Consider the following 19,619-nt stretch of genomic DNA (forward strand, 5'->3'; position numbering starts at 1 on the left):
TGGGAGTCCCTTTTGGATTTCTCCTTCCTGCATACATTTCCCCCTCCTTATTGCCCATCCTATGTGTCTCCCACTCTGGCAGCCCTCCTAGGTCAGGGTCCACGAGGAATACTGGACCTTCATATACATATTCCAGCTGTTTACTATGGCTCCTAACCACTGCATTTCATTAAGCTAAGATGCCAGCGATTGTGAGAGGTGTTTAATGTGAGAGAAATGGGTGTCTTAGAATCTATGACATACATTACAGGCTGAACCATCCTCCTTCCCTATGCTATTTAACTAGGTTGACTATACTTCCTGATTTTGTTATCCTGTTATCCTGGTTTATTGTGTGTTCAGAATAGAAGTACGCTGGTTTGGATGGGACATTATATGACCACCCTAATTCTAAATGATTTTCTGATCAGCTGGTGTCTGGTTGGTTGGTGAAGGGATCTTTGTGGCTATACCTTTCTGGTACTAGAGGGCCTGGTGAAGTGTGAGACACAGCCCGAAGCTCAGGCTCTGTGGTCCCCCAGACCTGGATTTGAACCTCGGCTTCTCCATTTACCAGCTGTGTCGTCAGGACCAAGTTTTTTTTAACCTTTCTGAACCTCTATATACTTATGTGGAAAATGGGAAAAATAACGGTACCTACTTCAAAGAATCAATTGTGAGGATAAAATAAAATACATAGTACACAGACAATTACCAGCACAGTGACTGGAGCTCAGTAAGTAATAATTCCCTTCCCTCTGTCAATGGGAGAATTTGGGAGATGAGATGGGGGTGTTTCTAACTTCATGCCAGAGAGAATATGTAGCTACTTCTTAGGAATAAAGTGGGTTACAAGAGTCATCTGTGGGCTTTCCACATGTATCAGCTCATCTGAGAACCCAAACCTGAGCGGTGATGTGCCCAAGGCTGCATGGGTGGGTGAAGAAGTCAGCATTCAACTCCAGGTCTTCTGACTCCAAAATCTTTACCTTTTCCAGGTCATCATCTGCCTCCATACTTGTGTCTCTGCCCCCTCTTCCAAGAACCCGCTCTTTTCAGCTGTATTTCTCAGTTACTCTTGGGTCTTGCCACCCCTCAGAGGTCAGCCTGAGGGAGGACTTTTTCCGGGTCGGAGGCAGGGCTGCTGGGACCAGACACCCCGTTTCTACTTCCAGCTCCAGGGCAGCTTCGCGGCAGCTCCTCTCTGTCCGCACAGCCAGGGAGCCTGAGGAACACCTGGAAGTTAAAGGCATTTTTAGGTCCCTGCTAAGGGTGATTCACCAAGCCGTACATTTTCTTACTGTTTCATTTTTGTTGTGAGACTCCCTCCCCATTCTCCCAGAAGTATGGCTGTGTCTGTTCAAAAACCTTAGCGTGCCTGTGTCTTCTGAGCCTTCCATTCTGAGCATCAGAGCTGGGCCCATCCTCTCCTGGGGGTGGGAGGTACGGGGCACCCACCGGGTCGCCCACCTGGCAGCTCCCGCTCTCACCCTCTCCCAAGCCATCATGGCACTGAGCTCCCATTGCCCAGCACTCTTGGCCTGCAGTCACCCTTGGCCTCTGCCAGGCAGGCACCAGAATGGACAGAGAATCCTCTCCAAAAAATCATTTTTCTAACAATAGTACTTGTCTCTTGTAGAGCAATGTTTCACCCAAAATGCTTTCTCCCCATCACCTCATTTAATCCTCAGCATGTTCTGTGAGGTGATGTTGGGGGTTATTGATTACAGATGAAGGAACTGAGGCTCGGAGAGGTTCAGTGACTTAGGCAAGGCGATACAACTAGTAAGCAGCAGGCTTGGCCTTGGACCCAGTTCCCCTGGCAAACCATCCAGGGCTCATGTGCTGTTTCCCATGTCATGTCCCCAGGCAGGTTGGATTTCACTACCAGCTCCCACCCGCCCAACGTTAGCAGACCCGGCCCTCCTAGGGCTTTCAGGGTAATCAGAGAAGAGAGAAGCAGAACCTCAGGAAACTTTCTTAATCAGTGATACATGCTGATAAAGGAAGAAGCGATATAGTATATCAAACTCAGCCCAGAGAATTAAATTCCTAACGCTATGTAAGTTAGCCGTTTTTCCACATTGCAAATATCCACTCCAGTTCAGCCCTTGCCCATCAACATAACAATCTGCATCCATAATAAACAACCGAGAAAGAGAGACAGGAGGGACGTGGCATCTGATGTTTCGCTCTGTGGAGCGGGGAGCATGTAGCGCTCTCTCGTCTTCTTGTGGGTTCCTGGCAGTGAGTCCTGTTACTAACCCCATGAGCCCCGATGGACCACATCACCCCTCCAACTTAGAGCTGACTCTCCTTAAATTCACTCAGTCCCTCCCCGCAATGTTCACCCATAAAACATGACACTTGAAAAAGTACAGGTAGGGCAGAGCTCTAGCTATGTCCCAACCACCAAAGGAATCTGTGAAAATGTTCGGAGACTGAAGTCACTGCATGGTGCCACCAGATGGGCTTACCCCTTAATGAGGGAAGCATGGGGTGCTGGGCAAGCTGTAACCCTTCTTAACCTCTCTTGCCAAAGGGGCCGCAGGTCTGGGGTTATCACCGTGAACCAGGCTGCTCAGCCAGTCTGTGTCAACAATACCAGCTTTGAGAGACTCAATGTCTGTGCTGCCCACATGGGTGGAGATGCCACACAGGCACCCAGCCGCCACAGGGAGGGCAGTAGTCACCTCCTGCACACACGGTGGGTTCCCTGACACAGGGTGTATGCTAAGGGGGGGAGGGGCGTTGCTCTATCTTATGAGTTAATTGTTTAGTATCAGATAGACCCTTTTTGGTTCTTTCAAAAATCACACCCTCAGGATAATGTCACTCGCTGGGAACAAAGAGTGACACAGTGCCAAAGAGTGGCACATTCTAGGATTACAAGTAATAATAAAAACTATCATGTATGGAATGATTCCGAGGCACAGGCACCGTCTCAGGACTTTATACGCATTAACTCACTTAATTCTCATCCAGACCCGTGGGGTATGTAGTTTTATTATCCCAATTTACACTAGAGGAAGCTGAGAACCTGCGACAACAGGTAATCTGCTCCAGGTCACACAGCTGCTAAGAGCTAGAGCAAGGTTTCCTAAGTGCCCTGCTGCTCCCTGGGACATTTTGCGCATTGCACCCACCGACCTCTGGCCCAGTTATCTGCTCTGCTTTGGTTTCCTAGTGCATCACAGCCTCGTGGAGTTTTACTTGCAGGAGCGGAGACACCAGGACACCTGCGTCACGGTCACGTTCCTTAGCAGCAGTATCACCTCCTCGGTCAAGATCACCATGTACGTAAGCGTCCCACGTGGCTGGCTTCTCTCCTTCCGTTTACATACATGCACAGGTATCCCAGGACAGGCACTGTGTGATCACTGAGGGGTGGGTGGAGCCAGCTGAGCTGGGGATGGGGGTGAGGGTGGCACCTGCCACAGATGGACCCACAGACACATGCTGGACACCTGTTCCAGGTTCAGGATCAGTACTGGGTCCAAGTATAGTGTATTCAGACAATAGCAGACGAGCAGGCACACAGCAGTAAGGGAATGTCCCAACAGGTGGGGAGAGTTTGGGGATTGGCTCCCTGATAGGAAACAGCATCAGGAATCCAGGCAGGGGGCATTAAGGATGTCAGCAAGTAGGAAGGCCTCAGCCATGGGCCAGGGAGGGCTGGCCAGAGCCTGGGAAGCACCTACTCCTGGGCAGAGGGATGGGAGGAGAGGGGAGCAGTACTAGATGGGTTTCTAGAACAGAGTCTCAGGAAGAGGGTCAGTTAGCAAATGAGTGCAAGGTGAGGGCCAGCAGGGTTGATGCTGAGTGGTGCCAATCCCTGGAACTGGGGCTGATTTCCTTCCTTTGTTGGGTCACACTTGGGCCTCGCAGCTGGTGAGACCTGGCTTGAGGTAAGCAGGCAGAGAGCCTCAACTGCAGGGAGCCGCAAGCCCGGCAGGGGACAGGAACTCGGCAGCAGTGGTGCATGTTGCTTTAAAAAGTCATTGGGGGCCTCCCTGGTGGCGCAGTGGCTGAGAGTCCGCCTGCCGATGCAGGGGGCACGGGTTCGTGCCCCAGTCCGGGAAGATCCCACATGCCGCGGAGCGGCTGGGCCCGTGAGCCATGGCCGCTGGGCCTGCGCGTCCGGAGCCTGTGCTCCGCAACGGGAGAGGCCACAACAGTGAGAGGCCCGCGTACAGCAAAAAAAAAAAAAAAAGTCATTGGTTAGTTACTCACAAGCCAGCAGGAGACAGACTAATCAGACAAATCCCTGTCTCAGTCAGGGCTCAGTCTGGAAACCAGAGCCCAAGCCAGGCAGTCCAATAGAAGGCAATTCACACAAAGAGCTAATTACAAATGAGTTGGGAGAACTGAAAACCCAAAAGAAGGATGGGGAGGCAATGCAGAGATCGGCAAAAGGAGTCACTCCACCTCAGAGCTCAAGGGACAAAGCCAGGTGGTGTTGGTAGAACAAGGAACGGGGTGGGGAGTGGAGGGTGGGAATGACTGGCAGGAGTTGGAAGCAGGGAGGAAATGCAGCTCCTCCAAATCACTGCCTGAAGCAGCCTCCCGCCTGTGCCGGGGAGCCTGAGAAGTGTGGTTTGCAGGGGGATGGATGGAGCACAAACAGGGATGTGACCAGTGCCCATACACAGAAATGCACAATTGTCAGCGGTGGCAGAGAACAAATAAGATAGAGCCTGACCAAGTGTGAAGAAACAATGTTTGAGTTGATATCTGAAGGATTTGGAGGATCCTTCCCCCCAGACCAGGGGTTAGTGAGATATGACACGGGGAGCAGAAAACAGTGGGACCAGGCATGGGGAGAGGAGGCTGGAGGGGCAAGTCAGGGTCAGACCATGCCACGCCTGGAAGGACAGGGTAGGGATTTGGGGTTTTATCCTGAGAGCAGTTTGGAGAGCTGCTGGGAATTTTAAACAGGAGAGTGACGGGATCAGATTTGGGTTTGGAAACATTTCTCAGGCTGCAGTGATGGATATTAACTGTGCTGTCAGGGAAAGACAAGTTTCTGCTGGGAGGAGCTCACATCTGGGCTCCCAAACACTCTGCCACCAGGCAGGGTTCCAACTCACCCAGGCCGCACAGCACAGGACAGCAGGCAGTCAGGGCACCCACACAGATCTTGGGGTGCCCACGTGAGCCTTGCAGATTATAGCTGAGTAATTTTCATTAGATCAGTTCAAGGTCACGTTACTTCTGCAAGGTTGTTTTTATCACCTTTCCAGCCCACTGGTAGATGAGCCGACACTGGCAGGAATCATGACAGTGACACACAACCCTGGCTGCTTGTTAGAACCACCTGGAGAGCTTTAAAGAATACTGACAGCAAGCCCCACCCCAGACCAGTAGCAGTAGAATCTCCAGGTATGGCTTCAACCACTACACTGTTAGAAGCTCCCTGAGTGATCGGAATGGACATCCACAGATTCCTTCTTCTCTCTCCCCAAAGAGATTTGCGTTACTGTTTTGAAGAAGGCTATCAGAACATGATTATCTTCAATTCCTTGGTTCTTGTTTCCTCTTGCAGAACAGAAATTTAAAAGAAGGGAGGGAGTTTATGTGTGGTCTTTCCCCTACTTTCTATAACTTTGTGAAATCCCAAGATTTCCTTCCAATTAGAAAATTTACCCAGGCCAAGTCCCCAGGCCACTCACTCACAGTGTCCTTTGTAGTCCTTCTAATTTGCAAGCTCTCCATCCAAGCAGACTCTTTTTTTTTTTTTTTTTTTTTTTTGCGGTACGCGGGCCTCTCACTGTTGCGGCCTCTCCCATTGCGGAGCATAGGCTCCGGACGCAGAGGCTCCGCGGCATGTGGGATCTTCCCGGACCGGGGCACGAACCTGCATCTGCTGCATCAGCAGGCGGACTCTCAACCACTGCGCCACCAGGGAAGCCCCAAGCAGACTCTTAAAGTGAATAATCTTCTTATTTTTTCCTCTGAAATACTTCAAAACGCTTTTGAAATCTAAAAAAAAAAAAAAAAGAAGAAGAAGAAGAAAGAAAGAGAGAAAGAAAGGAAGAAAATGGAACAGCTTTTAAACAAAGTTTTACCAAATCTTCCTCAAAAGGACAAAACAAACTATATGACTAATCCTGGGTTAGAAAGTACACAAAGAAGACATTTCATCAGTGTGAAGAAGCCAGAAAGGAAAGGGAAACCATGCTCAGTTTAGACAACACCCAGTGCCACAGCGGAGGGGAAAGCAGCACCCTCCGGGCTCTCCCTCTTTCTCACGGTCCCTCTTTCTGAGCCCAGAGGGGACTGGAACAGGCCAGAGCAGGGCACAGGGGAGGGGGGACTGGGGCTTAGACCTAGGGCTGTGTGACTCCAAAGCCACAGCTGGGAGGAGACCAAACCTGGACTCCACTGCAGCTCTGTCTGGCTTCGAGGCCTGTTGTTTGTTTGTTCATTTGTTTCCATCTACACTTTCATACTCAGTCTAAAATAGAGTAGTCCTCACACGAAATTCTTGGAACTGAACATCCTAGAAGAGGCCTCTACTTCCAGGTAGATGGACCTGAGACTGAAGATATTCACTAATCAGAATTCAGATCTTCACTAACCTGAATTCAGTTCTTCACTAACTAAGACCCTTTTCCAGATGTGAAAATCCAAGGGCTACTATTTTGCTGCAGGGTCCACTTATTTACTTTCAAAAAGCAACACCTATTTTCTGCATCACATTCAAAGCTGTGAGGGTGTGGGCCGAGGGGCTGGTGAGGGTGATGCAGAGGACCGTGGAGCCCACCTTCCAGGAACTAACTGACCGGGCTACCCGCAGAGCCCCTAGGAGCCAAGGGGAGGCAAAGGCCAAACGTGTGCAGCAGTAAGTTACTTTGCCTTTCCCTTACAGACCTAGACAGCAACGCCACGGGAAAGGAATCATAGCTCACCCCAGCCCTCAGTGCCAGATAAACCAGGTGAAATTCAAGTTTCAGCCTTCCCACCGAGTTTGGAAAAAAGACCGGACTATCATTATCGGGACGTTCTGCACTGCTCCTTTGCCCGTCAATGACAAGTAAGCCCCGTATCCACCCCGCCCCAGACACACCCACAAGGACCAATCCTGACCTTAGATGCGACACTTGTTGAGGTGCAATCTCATCACGGGTATGAGCTTCCTTGATGCGGAGGTGACAAAGACCCAGGGTTTTCCTGAACCTCCTGCAGGGCCATCTTGGGTTGGGATGCTAAGAAGGCAAAGAGGTTGGACTTTAATTCCCCATCCCCATTTAATGTAAGAAACTCCATTTTATCTGAAATATATATATTAAATATGTATAGATAATTATAACATACTATATATATATATATATATATATATATATATACACACATATATGTTTTATTACCTGCTCTACTTAGTTTCTCTGTAAGACTTCATTGGAACAAACATTGCTCACTGCATATTTCCTCTTCTTTAGCCTCCACTGGTCACAGTCATGGGTGTGGATCCAGAATCCCTGTCCCCTTTACCCCACCTCTCGCAGGCATTTAGAGTATTAGTCTTACCACACCTGGTCCTCAGAGGACAGGAGGGGGCTTGTCGTAATCCAAGAGTAATCATCCCATAGACGATTGTAGAATTCTTTCACCTGACATCACGGAAACACAGGCGCACGCAACTCTGAGCCCTCTCTCCCGACCAACCAGGAACCTGCCCTGAGGACACACCCTCTTGTTGTTCTTCTCTTGCAGCAAAAACACGGTCTGCTTACCTGAGCCAGTGAACTTACAAGCAAGTGAGACTGTTTCTCATGACCTGAAAATAACCTGTATATAGTTAATATAAGGGCAGGATACATCTCCCTGGATTGGGGATGGTGGTTCAACTTATTCTAAGCCATTACTACTAAGAAAGAACACAAAAGTCTTGGTTATTTCCCCCATAATTAGCTACCTTAGAGAGGAGAGAGAGCTCATTTTACAGAGCTTTATCTCCATTGTGAATTTAAAGAAGCTTACAAAGATACCATTTCAACTTTCCTATTCATACTTAACTGTAATTGCCCCATATCCTTGGACATCTGTACCTAGGATTCAACAGAAACATATACAGGGAAAAGGCTCTTTTTTTTTTTCCAAATAAAACTCCATGGAATATCTGAATCGTTTAATTGTTTTATTGGTATGGAATTCTGTTATGTACAAAAAAGGTGATTTACGGTCTGTGGGATTGGAGAAAACAGTAGATGCTGAATTCTCTATATTAAAATAGCAATTGTGGGATTTTCCTGGTGGCCCAGTGGTTAAGAATCTGCCTTCCAATGCAGGGGACGCGGGTTCGATCGCTGGTTAGGGAACTAAGATCCCACATGCCGCAGGGCAACTAAGCCCCGCGCGCCGCAACTAAGAACCAAGGCAGCCAAATAAATAAATAAATGTTTTTTTAAAAAATAGCAATTGGGGCTTCCCTGGTGGCGCAGTGGTTGAGAGTCCACCTGCCGATGCAGGGGACACGGGTTCGTGCCCCGGTCGGGGAAGATCCCACATGCCACGGAGCAGCTGGACCCGTGAGCCATGGCCATTGAGCCTGCACGTCCGGAGCCTGTGCTCCGCAACGGGAGAGGCCACAACAGTGAGAGGCCCACGTACCGCAAAAAAAAAAAAAAAGAGAAAAGAAATAGCAATTGGAAAGAAGTGCTTGGTATAAGAGAGGGGGTGGAGGGTAGGAAGGAAGATGATACCACTCACCATCCCTTACCATTGCCTTCTCTGGGTATCTGGAAGGTTTGGGGGATCAGAGAGATCTTTTGGGAATATAGGTGGATTTTCTTTGGGTCAGTGTTTCCCAAACTTTGATCTTTATAAATAACCTTGTATCAAGCCACAGTCCAACAAGAAACAGATGGTGTGCTCAAATTGTGTAATTTGAGAATTTAATAAAAGAACTATTTATAAAGGAGTTAGTAGGAAGTGAGGAAACCGCAAGGGACAGTGCAGTTCCCTGGGACTGGGGCCAGTGGCAGCTACTACTGTCTTATGTCTGAAGAGGCCAGAGGAAGGAGCACCAGAGTCTGGAGACAGAGAGGTCTGCGGGACCTTTGGTCAAGGAACAGTCATCGGGCAGCAATCCTGCAGGGAGAGAACCAGGCGAAAAGATTCTCCACCTCACTCTTCTTTCCTCCCCCATTCTGCTGGTGCTCCCACTGAGTGATTGCAACTAGAAGCCAGAAGGCAAGAGGCACGTTGATGTGGCCCCGGGGTATAGAGCAGGGCAAAGAAGGGTGAGAATGCCTGCGATGGCCGTGGGAACACACAGAGAGACATGACACATACCTTCACTGCTTTCTCCATAGCCAGGTATTCCTGGATTCCTCTATACTTAATGATTTTGTTTAACTCTTAAAAACCATTTTTAAGTGTACAATTCAGTCGTATTCACTACATTCACATTGTTGTGCAGCCCTTACCACTATCCGTCTCCAGAACTTTTTCATCATCCTGAACTGAAACTCTGTCCCCATTAAACAATAACTCCCCATTGCCCCTCCCCCCAGCCCCTGGTGACCACCATTCTAATTTCTGTCTCTATGAATTCTACTCTTCTAGAGTACCTGATACAACCATACAGAATTTACTTTCGTATCTGGCTTGTTTTACTTAACATAATGTTTTCAAGGTTCATCCATGTTGCAGCATGTGTCAGAATTCCCTTCCTTTTTAAAGGTGAATAATGTTCCATTGTGTGTATAAACCACATTTTGCTTATTGATTCATCCATCAGTGGACACTTGGATTGCTTCCACCTTTTGGCTATCGTGAATAATGCTGCTATGAACATGGGGATACATACAATGCTTGAGACTTTTTTTTTTTTTTTTTTTTTTCGGTACGCGGGCCTCTCACAGTTGTGTCCTCTCCCACTGCAGAACACAGGCTCCGGACGCACAGGCCCAGCGGCCATAGCTCAAGGGCCCAGCTGCTCCACGGCATGTGGGATCTTCCTGGACCGGGGCACGAACCCGTGTCCCCTGCATCAGCAGGCAGACTCTCAACCCCTGCGTCACCAGGGAAGCTTGCTTGAGACTTTTTAAAAAAAACCTAAGTAAATGGGCTTTGAAAGGAAACTGCTGACTTGCCGATTCACTCTCCACAGTAAAGGCTGGGTGAATGATGCAAGCAACAGGCTGCAACTGCTCCATCTGGGCCAAGTCACCTAGGTCACCGGGAGAGAGAGGGAGCCTTTGTCCGAAGGACAGGTGATGCATTGTGAATGCTCACAGACACACTTTGTTTTCTGCACCGTCCACCCCAGTCAGTAGGAGAACAACATGTTTGGAGAAACTTCTTCAATATGCAGGATTGGAGTTCTTTTTTTTTCCCCAAAACCCAAACCCCTCTTTTGTTTTATCCCTCCCTTTACTCCACCCAGGTTCCCAGCAAGAACCTCCCTAGAGACAGACCTACCCTGGGCTGTACTTCCTGTTCTCTTACTTTAAATCACTGTTAGACTCCCTCACATTTTATGTTGCTCCCCATCAGAAACTTTAGATCATTACCTTAAATGGAAAACCAGTTTTCCTTATCATAAATAATCCTAAAAATAAATACAATGAGAGCATAACAATGTTTAAAATTCCAACTAGATACCGTGGCTTGCTGCAAGCTCTATGCCCCAGGCCTGTTTTTTTCCTCATTAAAAAGAAAAGGTTAGGGCTTCCCTGGTGGCGCAGTGGTTGAGAGTCCGCCTGCCGATGCAGGGGATATGGGTTCGTGCCCCGGTCTGGGAGGATCCCATATGCCGTGGAGCGGCTGGGCCCGTGAGCCATGGCCGCTGGGCCTGCGCATCCGGAGCCTGTGCTCCGCAACGGGAGAGGCCACAACAGTGAGAGGCCCGCATACCACAAAAAAAAAAAAAAAAAAAAAGAAAAGGTTAACAAGTACAAGGGAGATGTCAAAAACTTATCAACACCAAACAGAGACTTTCTTCTATATATGTAATCAGTGGACTGAAATAAATTTAGAGCCGGACTAGCAATTTCACCGAGATTTGATGTTATTTAATGCTGGGTCTATGTGCTACCTTAAACTGTCTTGCCCATACTCTAGAAAACCTGGCTTTACGTAGGTGGACTGTGTGTGGGGTTAGGAAAAAGGGAGTGGTAACAGAACTTGCTTGATGGCAGGGCAAAGGGCCCCTCCACACCCTTGTCGCTCCCAACCCCTGCCGAGAACTTTTCTTGAACAGAGACTACCACGCAAGTAATTCAAGAGTCAACCCCTGCCCTTACATGGCACTGCACACATGAATTCCAGAGGCTTCCTCTCTCTGGTCACTCTACTCTGAGTTTGTTCAGTTTGTACTGCAGTCCCAGGACTGGGCTCCATATACCAGGCCTTCTCTCCCAGGGTACACCAGAGACACACGTTCATTTGTTCTTTGTTGTAATCCTCCATTGCTTCACCCAAGAGTCACTTTGGGGTTACCCACAATACTTCAGCATTTAAAGGTCTGTATTCTTATTGATCCAGCTTGCTTGCTTTCTTGTGGAGTTGACTTTTTGAACCTGAATGAACTTTTCATGTAACCCAGTTCCTTTACATATTATTATTGTAGTTTCTCCAACCTGTTGGGAATTTTTCACATCCTGATCTTATCCTTAAGAATACTTAGCTCTCCCTCCAAGCTTTATGTCATTTATATCTATATCTATACGCAGATATATGACATTTTTTGTAGACTCCTTTTTCATAACTATAGCTAAGAACTTGAAAGGAGAAGGTCAAGGGTAGACACCTACCTCTAGAAGCATCTTTAAGATCAGTCAATACTCTGAACGTTCACGTATATTTCTAACTCATGTTTATCTTGGCTACTTACATATTATGAGAAAAGTTACAATTCTTTATATTTACAACAATCCCCTGATTAAAATATGATTAATTTAACTTTAGCATGACTTAATTCCCAGAAATGCAGGCTCCTAATAATTGCTACTTTATTTCCTAAATACATGCAAGCAAACTTTTTAGTGATTTGTTCCTGGACTTTGCTGGGAATCAACATCAAACTTCCTGATCTCTAATTTTAAGAGTCTCTGCTTTCTGATTACTGGAGCAAATATATTCATCCACCGTCTTCTACCTCTTCTCTTTGGGATTATCTAGTGGTGACTGAATAAAGACCCCAGTTACCCCACAAGGTCTTCCTAAAACAAGATTATAATTCAGGGTCTGAGTACCAGGATTGATTTAAAGCAGTTGAGTGATTTCAATCTTGGTCTTCATGTTAATTTCCCTCCAAAATCCACCCCACCTTACTATATATATATATTTTTAATTACAGAAGCAATACATGTGCACTTTAACAAGTCAGACTGTAGACACATAGTTTCTGTGGCCCCGAGGTAATAAATGTTAATAGCTAGGTGTATGTCCTACACATCTCTCCACATTAATACAAATATATACACACATGATTGTTGTTGTTGTTTTTAAAACAAAAATGAAATCATAGCACACACATCATTCTGCAATTTTCCTTTGTTATTCACAATATATCATGAATATTCCTCCTGGGCTATACATAGACTTCATTTATTCCCTGGATGTATACATTCCACAGAGCATGTCATAATTTAGCCAACCGTCTTCTTGGTGATGAATACTAAGGTTGTTTCTAGCTTTCTTCAACTACAAATGATGCTGCAATAAGTACTTTTGTACATCTATTCTCATACTGGCTATATGATAGATTTCTTTGGTGAGAATAGCTGGGTCAACAGATATATCAAAAAGTTAGCAGTGCTGGATTACTTTCCAAAAATGTCATATGAATTCACATACACTCTGACAATGGTTGAAAGAAATAGTTTCCTTGTGATTACTTATTCAAATAATTGCCTCCCTAAGATAAGTAGCCCAAATCACCAAATTTCTCCTGTGGAGTTACTATGTGCTGTTAAACACTTTCCAAGTTGGCCGACCAGTTACGCGTCTGTGAAATTGGAATGATGGGCTCTCCTACAGAAGTATAGGGGCCTGAGATTTTATTACCTTTTTGAAATGACATTCATTCAGACAGAGTAGTCTTCAGAGCAGTGAAACTCCCTATGGGTGAACTATGATGAACTTTTAAAAATAAAGCCTATTTTTTTATGATTATAAAATTCAACTAATTTAAAACTTTTCAGTCAATACAGAATGTTATGTAAGAGAAAGTGAAAAGCTAAAACTTCCTGAGCATTTAGAAGGTGCCAGGTAGCATTCTAATCTCTTTATATAAATAATCTTATGTAATCTTCCCAACAATTCTGTGTATTACTTCATTTTACATATAAGAAAACTGAGGGACAGGAAAATTAAACAACTTCCCCATGGTTAGACAACTAGCAATGAGTGAAATCAGGATTCACACCAAGCCATCTGACTCCATCATCTGGACTCTAACTGCCACATTATAGTTATACATGTAAACTTGCTCAGGTTGGTTTCTTGTATTTAGATGTCTGAACAAACATAGCTAAAGAGAGATCTCCTCAGTCTGACCCCACTCAATCTAACTAAAGTTACCTGCCATTTCCCTCAATGTGCTTAAGCCAGGATCCCCTAACCAATACTGTGGACAATGCCATCTCCAAGCCTTTGCACCTGCTGCCCCCGCTACCTCTGTTCAGATTCTGCCAGTCATTCTGGGTCCACTTCCAGTTCTACCTCCCCCGGGAAGCCTGCCATCCACATGTCATTGCAGTTGGTACCCGTGCAGCCTCACAGTGGCGGTTTATAGCTTATTCCATGTTGGTCAGGTTTCTATGATGGGATTGTAAGGTCCTTAAAGCAAGGACTATGTTTTCTGATTCTCTGTGTCTTCCATGTTGTAAGCATGCAATAAAAGCTCCTTGAATTGAATTAAAGACAATACTCTAATTATGTAGACAAAGGCAACCAGGCACAGAGAAGAGTGTCTTAACTCTAAAGGTTGGTGTCCTTTCATAAGTTTCAGGAATGGCCTTCATTTATGCAACTTGTTGTAAAATTTCATCTGTCATTGTTACACTTTAACCTTTAAAATCTCTACAAGAGGAAGCTCTGGTTGTACAGGTAAAGGAAATTATACTGAAACATAAATCTTCCCAAATTGCTGCATTCGCATCCAGTCCTTGAGCTCCTTGTTGAGTGGTCCTAAGTGCCATTCTGAAAGTGACATACTGCTTTTCCCAGCCTTAAACACACCTCTGACCTCACTCTTGAGCACACCCAGGCCCAGCGGTGACCATCATAGCCCTGCCTCTACCCCAGAAGAGGTGGCTCCTTCCCCTTAGAGGAGAGCTTTGAGGTGGTAAGACTATTGCCATGCCTGAGTCCTTCCATGCCCCTTTGAAAGCCCTGAAATCCTCCCTGATCCTCAGTATTCACCCTCTCGTTTATGAAACCATACTGTTTGATTTATGTGGCCATTCAGTGTCTTGACAGCAGCCCAAACTCAATCCATGCAAAATCAAATCAACATCTCCCCTAAAGTTGTTCTTCCTCTCCTTACTGTTATAGGCTCCACCATCATCTGCCATCCAGGCTTGAAGCTTGAGTCATCTTTGACTCAGAACATCACAGTGCTCAAAAAAAGAAAAAAAAGCTCATTTCCCTCCTTCCTCCTAATACTTTATTTACACTCAGACACTGTCACTTTCTTCAAAATTTGCCTGATATGTGTCCCTTCCTGCCTATTCCCTCAGACATGTGGTAAGACCCTGGATCTGGTACCAACCTCGAACTAGTCTCTTTTCCTCCAGCTTCTTTCTCCTCTAGTCCATTCTATTTACCTGTGCAGATAATTCCTCTATAAACTCTTTAAACTTATCATTCTCCTGCTCCAAAATTTTCACTGATGTCCTTAGCTTAAGGGCTTCATTAACTTCTTAACCTAGAATTCAGGAACTTTCGTTGTGGCTAAATCCTTATCTTTTTTCCTTTATTTCTTTCTTACTCTTTACCAGAAGAAATCCTTAGCCCCTGCTGGGTTGATCCACTATAATTATTATTGTTGTGTTCTTTAAATAACCTTTTATATTAATCATCAAGCCACAGAGTGTCAGAGGAGGAAACCAAGGCCCAGAAAGATTAGGGGAATTGCCCAAGGTCGTCAGCCAGTAGAGGAAAACATAACCCCTCTCCCATTTATACTGCACTTCCAAACCTGGGCTGCACTTCTATTGGGTTTTAATAACTCTAAATGACCTTCATTACACATAAGTGTGAGCTTTAATAATGTTTTGAAGATAAACAAAGGACAGTGTTTATCTGGAAGTAAATTCCTGCTGCTGCCTTGAAGCTCTGGATCTCTAACATCAATCCAAGCCTAAGCCAGTACAGATTCTTATTTTAGACAGAGCTGGAGGGTGGAGAGGTGGAAAGAAATCTAGGTTTAGATCCGGGGAAGGTCAGCCTAATATGTGGGCACCCCTCTTCATGGCACTGGGGTCAGACTGACTCAACTAAAAATGCCCCTTCTCTCTTGCAGTCACCAGGACTCAACTTTAAAACTCCCAGTGTTCACTCAGCCCTCCTGGTTTGGGTTTGAAACTGAATCCACTCCAACCTCAAGATCACTCCCTTTGACTCTCAACCTAACCTTCCATTCAGAAGTTACCCTCTGCTATATTCCTTATCTGGAGAATACAATGAAATGGGTAAAACTGGAGGCAAGTAATCACAAAAGCAGAATGTTCATTCATTCATTCAGCAAACCTTTACTATAAGCCAGTGATGTACTGTGTACCAGGCACCGTTCTGAGGGCAGTCTTCTTAACAATACAACATACTGAATGCTTACTATGTGCCAGGCATGGTTTTAAGTATATATATATATATAGAGAGAGAGACAGAGACAGAGAGAAGAGAGACAGAGAGAGAGAGAGAGAACTCTTACAACAAACGTATGAGATAGGTTCTTTTTTATTGCCATTTTACCTATGAACAAGCTGAGGTGCAGAGCAGTTAAGTTACTGGACTGTGAATGACACAAGGCTAAGTGGCAGAGCTGAAATTCGAACCCAGGTGGTCCAGCTCCAGAGCTTCGTATTCTTAACATTATGTTGATAGGGCATCCTAACCCAATGTCTACTTGTGTCACTCCCATCTCCTTTTTAAAGAAAACTTAATTTAACAAACATTTACTGGCAATGACAAAGTGTCTGGCCATGTGCTACATGCTGAGAATGAAAAAACAAATAAGACAGAAAGGACTGTTCTCTTCAGAAGCTCACACATAAGTGAGCCATCATGTGCCAATGTTGGTGGTCTTATAATTTACTTTAAAATACTTCAGCTAGACAGTGTGATAAATGAGTTATCTTTAGTCACCATTCTTGGAACGTTTGATCATTTATCCAAATCAGGAGTAATACTTTAGGGGCAGTCATCTGACATTTCATCAAAAGCTCACAATCCAGAGGCAGCTACTATAATTGCTTCAGTCCTCTTCATGTCCCCATGTCCCCCTCTCAACCCTCAGAATCCCTGGGAAGCTTTTACAACTACAGATTCTAAGCCTAAGGGCCCCAGAAATTCAATTTTAACTGGTTTGCTATAGGCCCAGTTTTATATTATTTTATTTTATTTTTATTTTTTATTTTTTGGTATGCGGGCCTCTCACTGTTGTGGCCTCTCCCGTTACGGAGCACAGGCTCCGGACGCATAGGCTCAGCGGCCATGGCTCACGGGCCCAGCCGCTCCGCGGCATGTGGGATCTTCCCAGACCGGGGCACGAACCCGTGTCCCCTGCATCGGCAGGCGGACTCTCAACCACTGCGCCACCAGGGAAGCCCTATATTATTTTATATATTTATATAATATATGTATTATATATTTAGTTTTAAACTTTTTATTATGGGACATTTCAAACACATACAAAATTAGAAATATAGCATAATGAATCTCCGTGTACCCATTATCCAGCTTCAACAACTATCAACTCTCGTGGCTGTCTTGTTTTATGTATGGCATTGGTATTTTTAAAAAACTTCCCAGTTTATTTTAATATGCAGCCAGGGTTGAGAATCACTGCTCTAAACAAATAATTTCAATGGGATCGCTTCAAACAAAGAAGTATGCATCAGACATAGTGGAAGCAGGGAGGGGGATGATGAACTCTGACCATGAAGGGAAAAAGGGTAGGGTTTTCATGACTCCTCTCTGGATCTCAGGGTCTCCAGGGCTAAACCATCCCTTGGCAGCTCTGATGTCTGCGAACCCGCCAGAGGTGCTTCTTTAGCTTGGCCTGAGGATCCCAGGCTGGAAGGTGGAATCACATGCCCACACACCCACAAAATGAAGGTCTTCTCAAATATATATATATTTAGTTGCATTAAAGTGGGGTTTACTAGGTTAAAGTAACACAGTATAAACGTGAGAGTTTTTTAAAAATATGCTTATGTTTGTGACAAAGAAAACAGATGTTAAAATCATTTAGGAGTTATTGGAAGGGGGAAAAGGAAAGAAACAGAAGGGGAGCCGTGAATAATGAGGAATCAGGTCATGTGATAGAGTGGGGCAGGGAGCAGCCCTTAGCACGCGGCTGTTGCAGCGCTCTGTTACCATGCAACCCGTTACCAGGCAACGGTTACCGGGAGACCACTAACGCCAGACGGTTAGAGCGGCAGTTGGAAGTCCCGCTCGGCCACTGTTTGGCGCCGCAGTGGGCCCCTCCCCCAACGAACAACTGTCAATGAGCCACCGTTAGTAGCCCCGCTCGGCCAACGGTCGGCAGAGTGGTGGTCCTCCAAAGGAGAGTGAGGTAAGAGGCGGATCCGGCCTTCTCCCCGGGGGCCCTCCAGCTCACCTGGCCTTGGCGGGTGAGCTGGGGGGGCCAGGGAACAGGCTGGGGGCTGTGTCCTGCAGGGTTCCAGAGCCCTCGCCACGGCCATCCACTGGCCCGACCCAGGCCTCGACGTGGCGGTGAACCTCTCCCCCATCCCCGACTCTGTGACCTAATGACAGCCGCAGTCTGCATGGGTTGCAGTCTGTGGGGCCTGGCCTCCTAACTGCCATTTGGGCGGCCTGAGGAGCCCGAGGACGGGTTGGGTCCATGCCCCTCCCCCACCTTTCCTATAAAAGGGCTTTGCTGAAAGCTTTCAGAGAGTTCGGGGTATTGAAGGCGTGAGCTACGTGTTTCCTCGCAGGGCCTTGCCATAAAACTTTCTCTGCTCCAAACTCCTGATGTTTTGGTATCGTTTGGGCTCACTGTGGGTCGGGCACATGGATTTGTCCTCAGCAAGTAACAACTGCAAGAAACAGGGAAAAGAGAAGAAACCAAATCGGAGAAAGGAGAAGGCGTTGCCAGTGTTTTCCTCTCAGACACTTCAGAGGGGAGCAGGCATGAAGGCCAAGCTGTCCAGGAGCAGGAGATGGGGGGCACCAGGCCTGAGCCTGGAGACACCAGACAGAAAGGACCTACTTCCTCAGTCACACATGAGTCAAAGAGAAAGAGTTCTGGCTTGAATAGTGGACAGAAGCCAAAGAAAACTGCAAAGCAGAACTAGACGTCTCTAAAATCCCACGTGTTAATCTGACCCAAGTTGAAATGGGTAGCAACTGAGTTTAGCAAAGCTCTAACCGTTTCCACCTAAACGCCAGACCTGTAGCACCGTGTGAGGTGCCGGAACCACGGCCACAAGTCAGAGTCCACCCAGCCCTCTGGTGCCTCCAGAGGGAGTCTACGGGGAGAGGAGGGCTGGGCAAGGTGGCCCCAGAGGATCTAGGGTCCTGCGGGGACTGGTGATACTGACAGAGCTGGAGGGAAATGGCGAGAGTGTGGGAAGGGAGGGGACGTTGGCACTAGCCTTGAGGGACGAATAGGGTTCAGGGCTGGTGGGAGGGGCAGAGGGCAATTCCAGGCCATTGAGCAGTTGGCAATTGCAATCATGTGCTGTGCAGAGGAGGACTCCTGGGAAGCCTCACGTCAGATAATTGAACCAAAAGTGAAATAAAATCCCATGACCTCCAGGGAATTTCTGAGTAGGAGTCAGTGTATAAATTCAATGACGATTAGAAGTGAAACTGCTGAGGGCATTGCTCACACTTCTTCAGTCATCAGGATTTGCGGAGGCGTCTACAGGAAACCAGGGTGTCCAGAACATACAGGGAAGAAGGCACAGAGCCCCTAAAGTGGACTCGACTCCCTGCCCAGGCAGTTCTCCCAGGGTCCCGCACAGGTGTCTGCCTCTCTCTCTACCCTTCGCCATCACACGCTCTGGCTTCTGGTAGGGGCGGAGCAGGCACGCAGCTCTTAGCCCGAGACTGTTATCGTGTTAGCGCAGTAGTTAGAGGTCAGGCTCCGCCGGCAGTCAGCCTCTCAGGGCTCTCCCGGTGAGTGCGGTAAGAGGCGGGTCCCGGCCTTCTCCCTGGGGCCCGTGGGTGAGCTGGGGGGCCCGGGGACAGGCTGAGGGCTGTGTCCCGCAGAGCTCCAGAGCCCTCGCCACGGCCGACCACTGGCCGGGCCCAGGACCCAGCTCTGCAACCTAATGGGGTCGCAGTCCATGGAGGCCTCAGCAACTGGAGTATATGGACACTGCCATTCAGGTAACAGCTTCAACCAGCTTCAGTCTTTCCGTTCAAGTTTCAAAAATTGATACAGCTGAGACCGGTTGTCTACCCCTAGGAGGCGGCCAGAGGTCAGGGTTAGG

At 46.9% G+C, this 19,619-nt stretch overlaps 1 protein-coding gene across 2 annotated transcripts in view; it reads left to right on the forward strand.

Annotated features, from left to right (window-relative positions):
• PLA1A (phospholipase A1 member A) overlaps positions 1-7,780 on the forward strand; it is a 34,465-nt gene extending 26,685 nt beyond the window's left edge. For both annotated transcript variants that reach the window (XM_060099897.1, XM_060099898.1), the window contains exons 9-11: positions 3,167-3,275; positions 6,851-7,015; positions 7,696-7,780. In XM_060099897.1, the coding sequence (XP_059955880.1) occupies positions 3,167-3,275; positions 6,851-7,015; positions 7,696-7,780 (359 nt within the window). The remainder of the gene's footprint in view (positions 1-3,166; positions 3,276-6,850; positions 7,016-7,695) is intronic.
• The last annotated feature ends 11,839 nt before the right edge of the window (positions 7,781-19,619 follow it).

Source organism: Mesoplodon densirostris, chromosome 5, assembly GCF_025265405.1.
Source record: "Mesoplodon densirostris isolate mMesDen1 chromosome 5, mMesDen1 primary haplotype, whole genome shotgun sequence".
Lineage (NCBI taxonomy): Eukaryota > Metazoa > Chordata > Mammalia > Artiodactyla > Ziphiidae > Mesoplodon > Mesoplodon densirostris.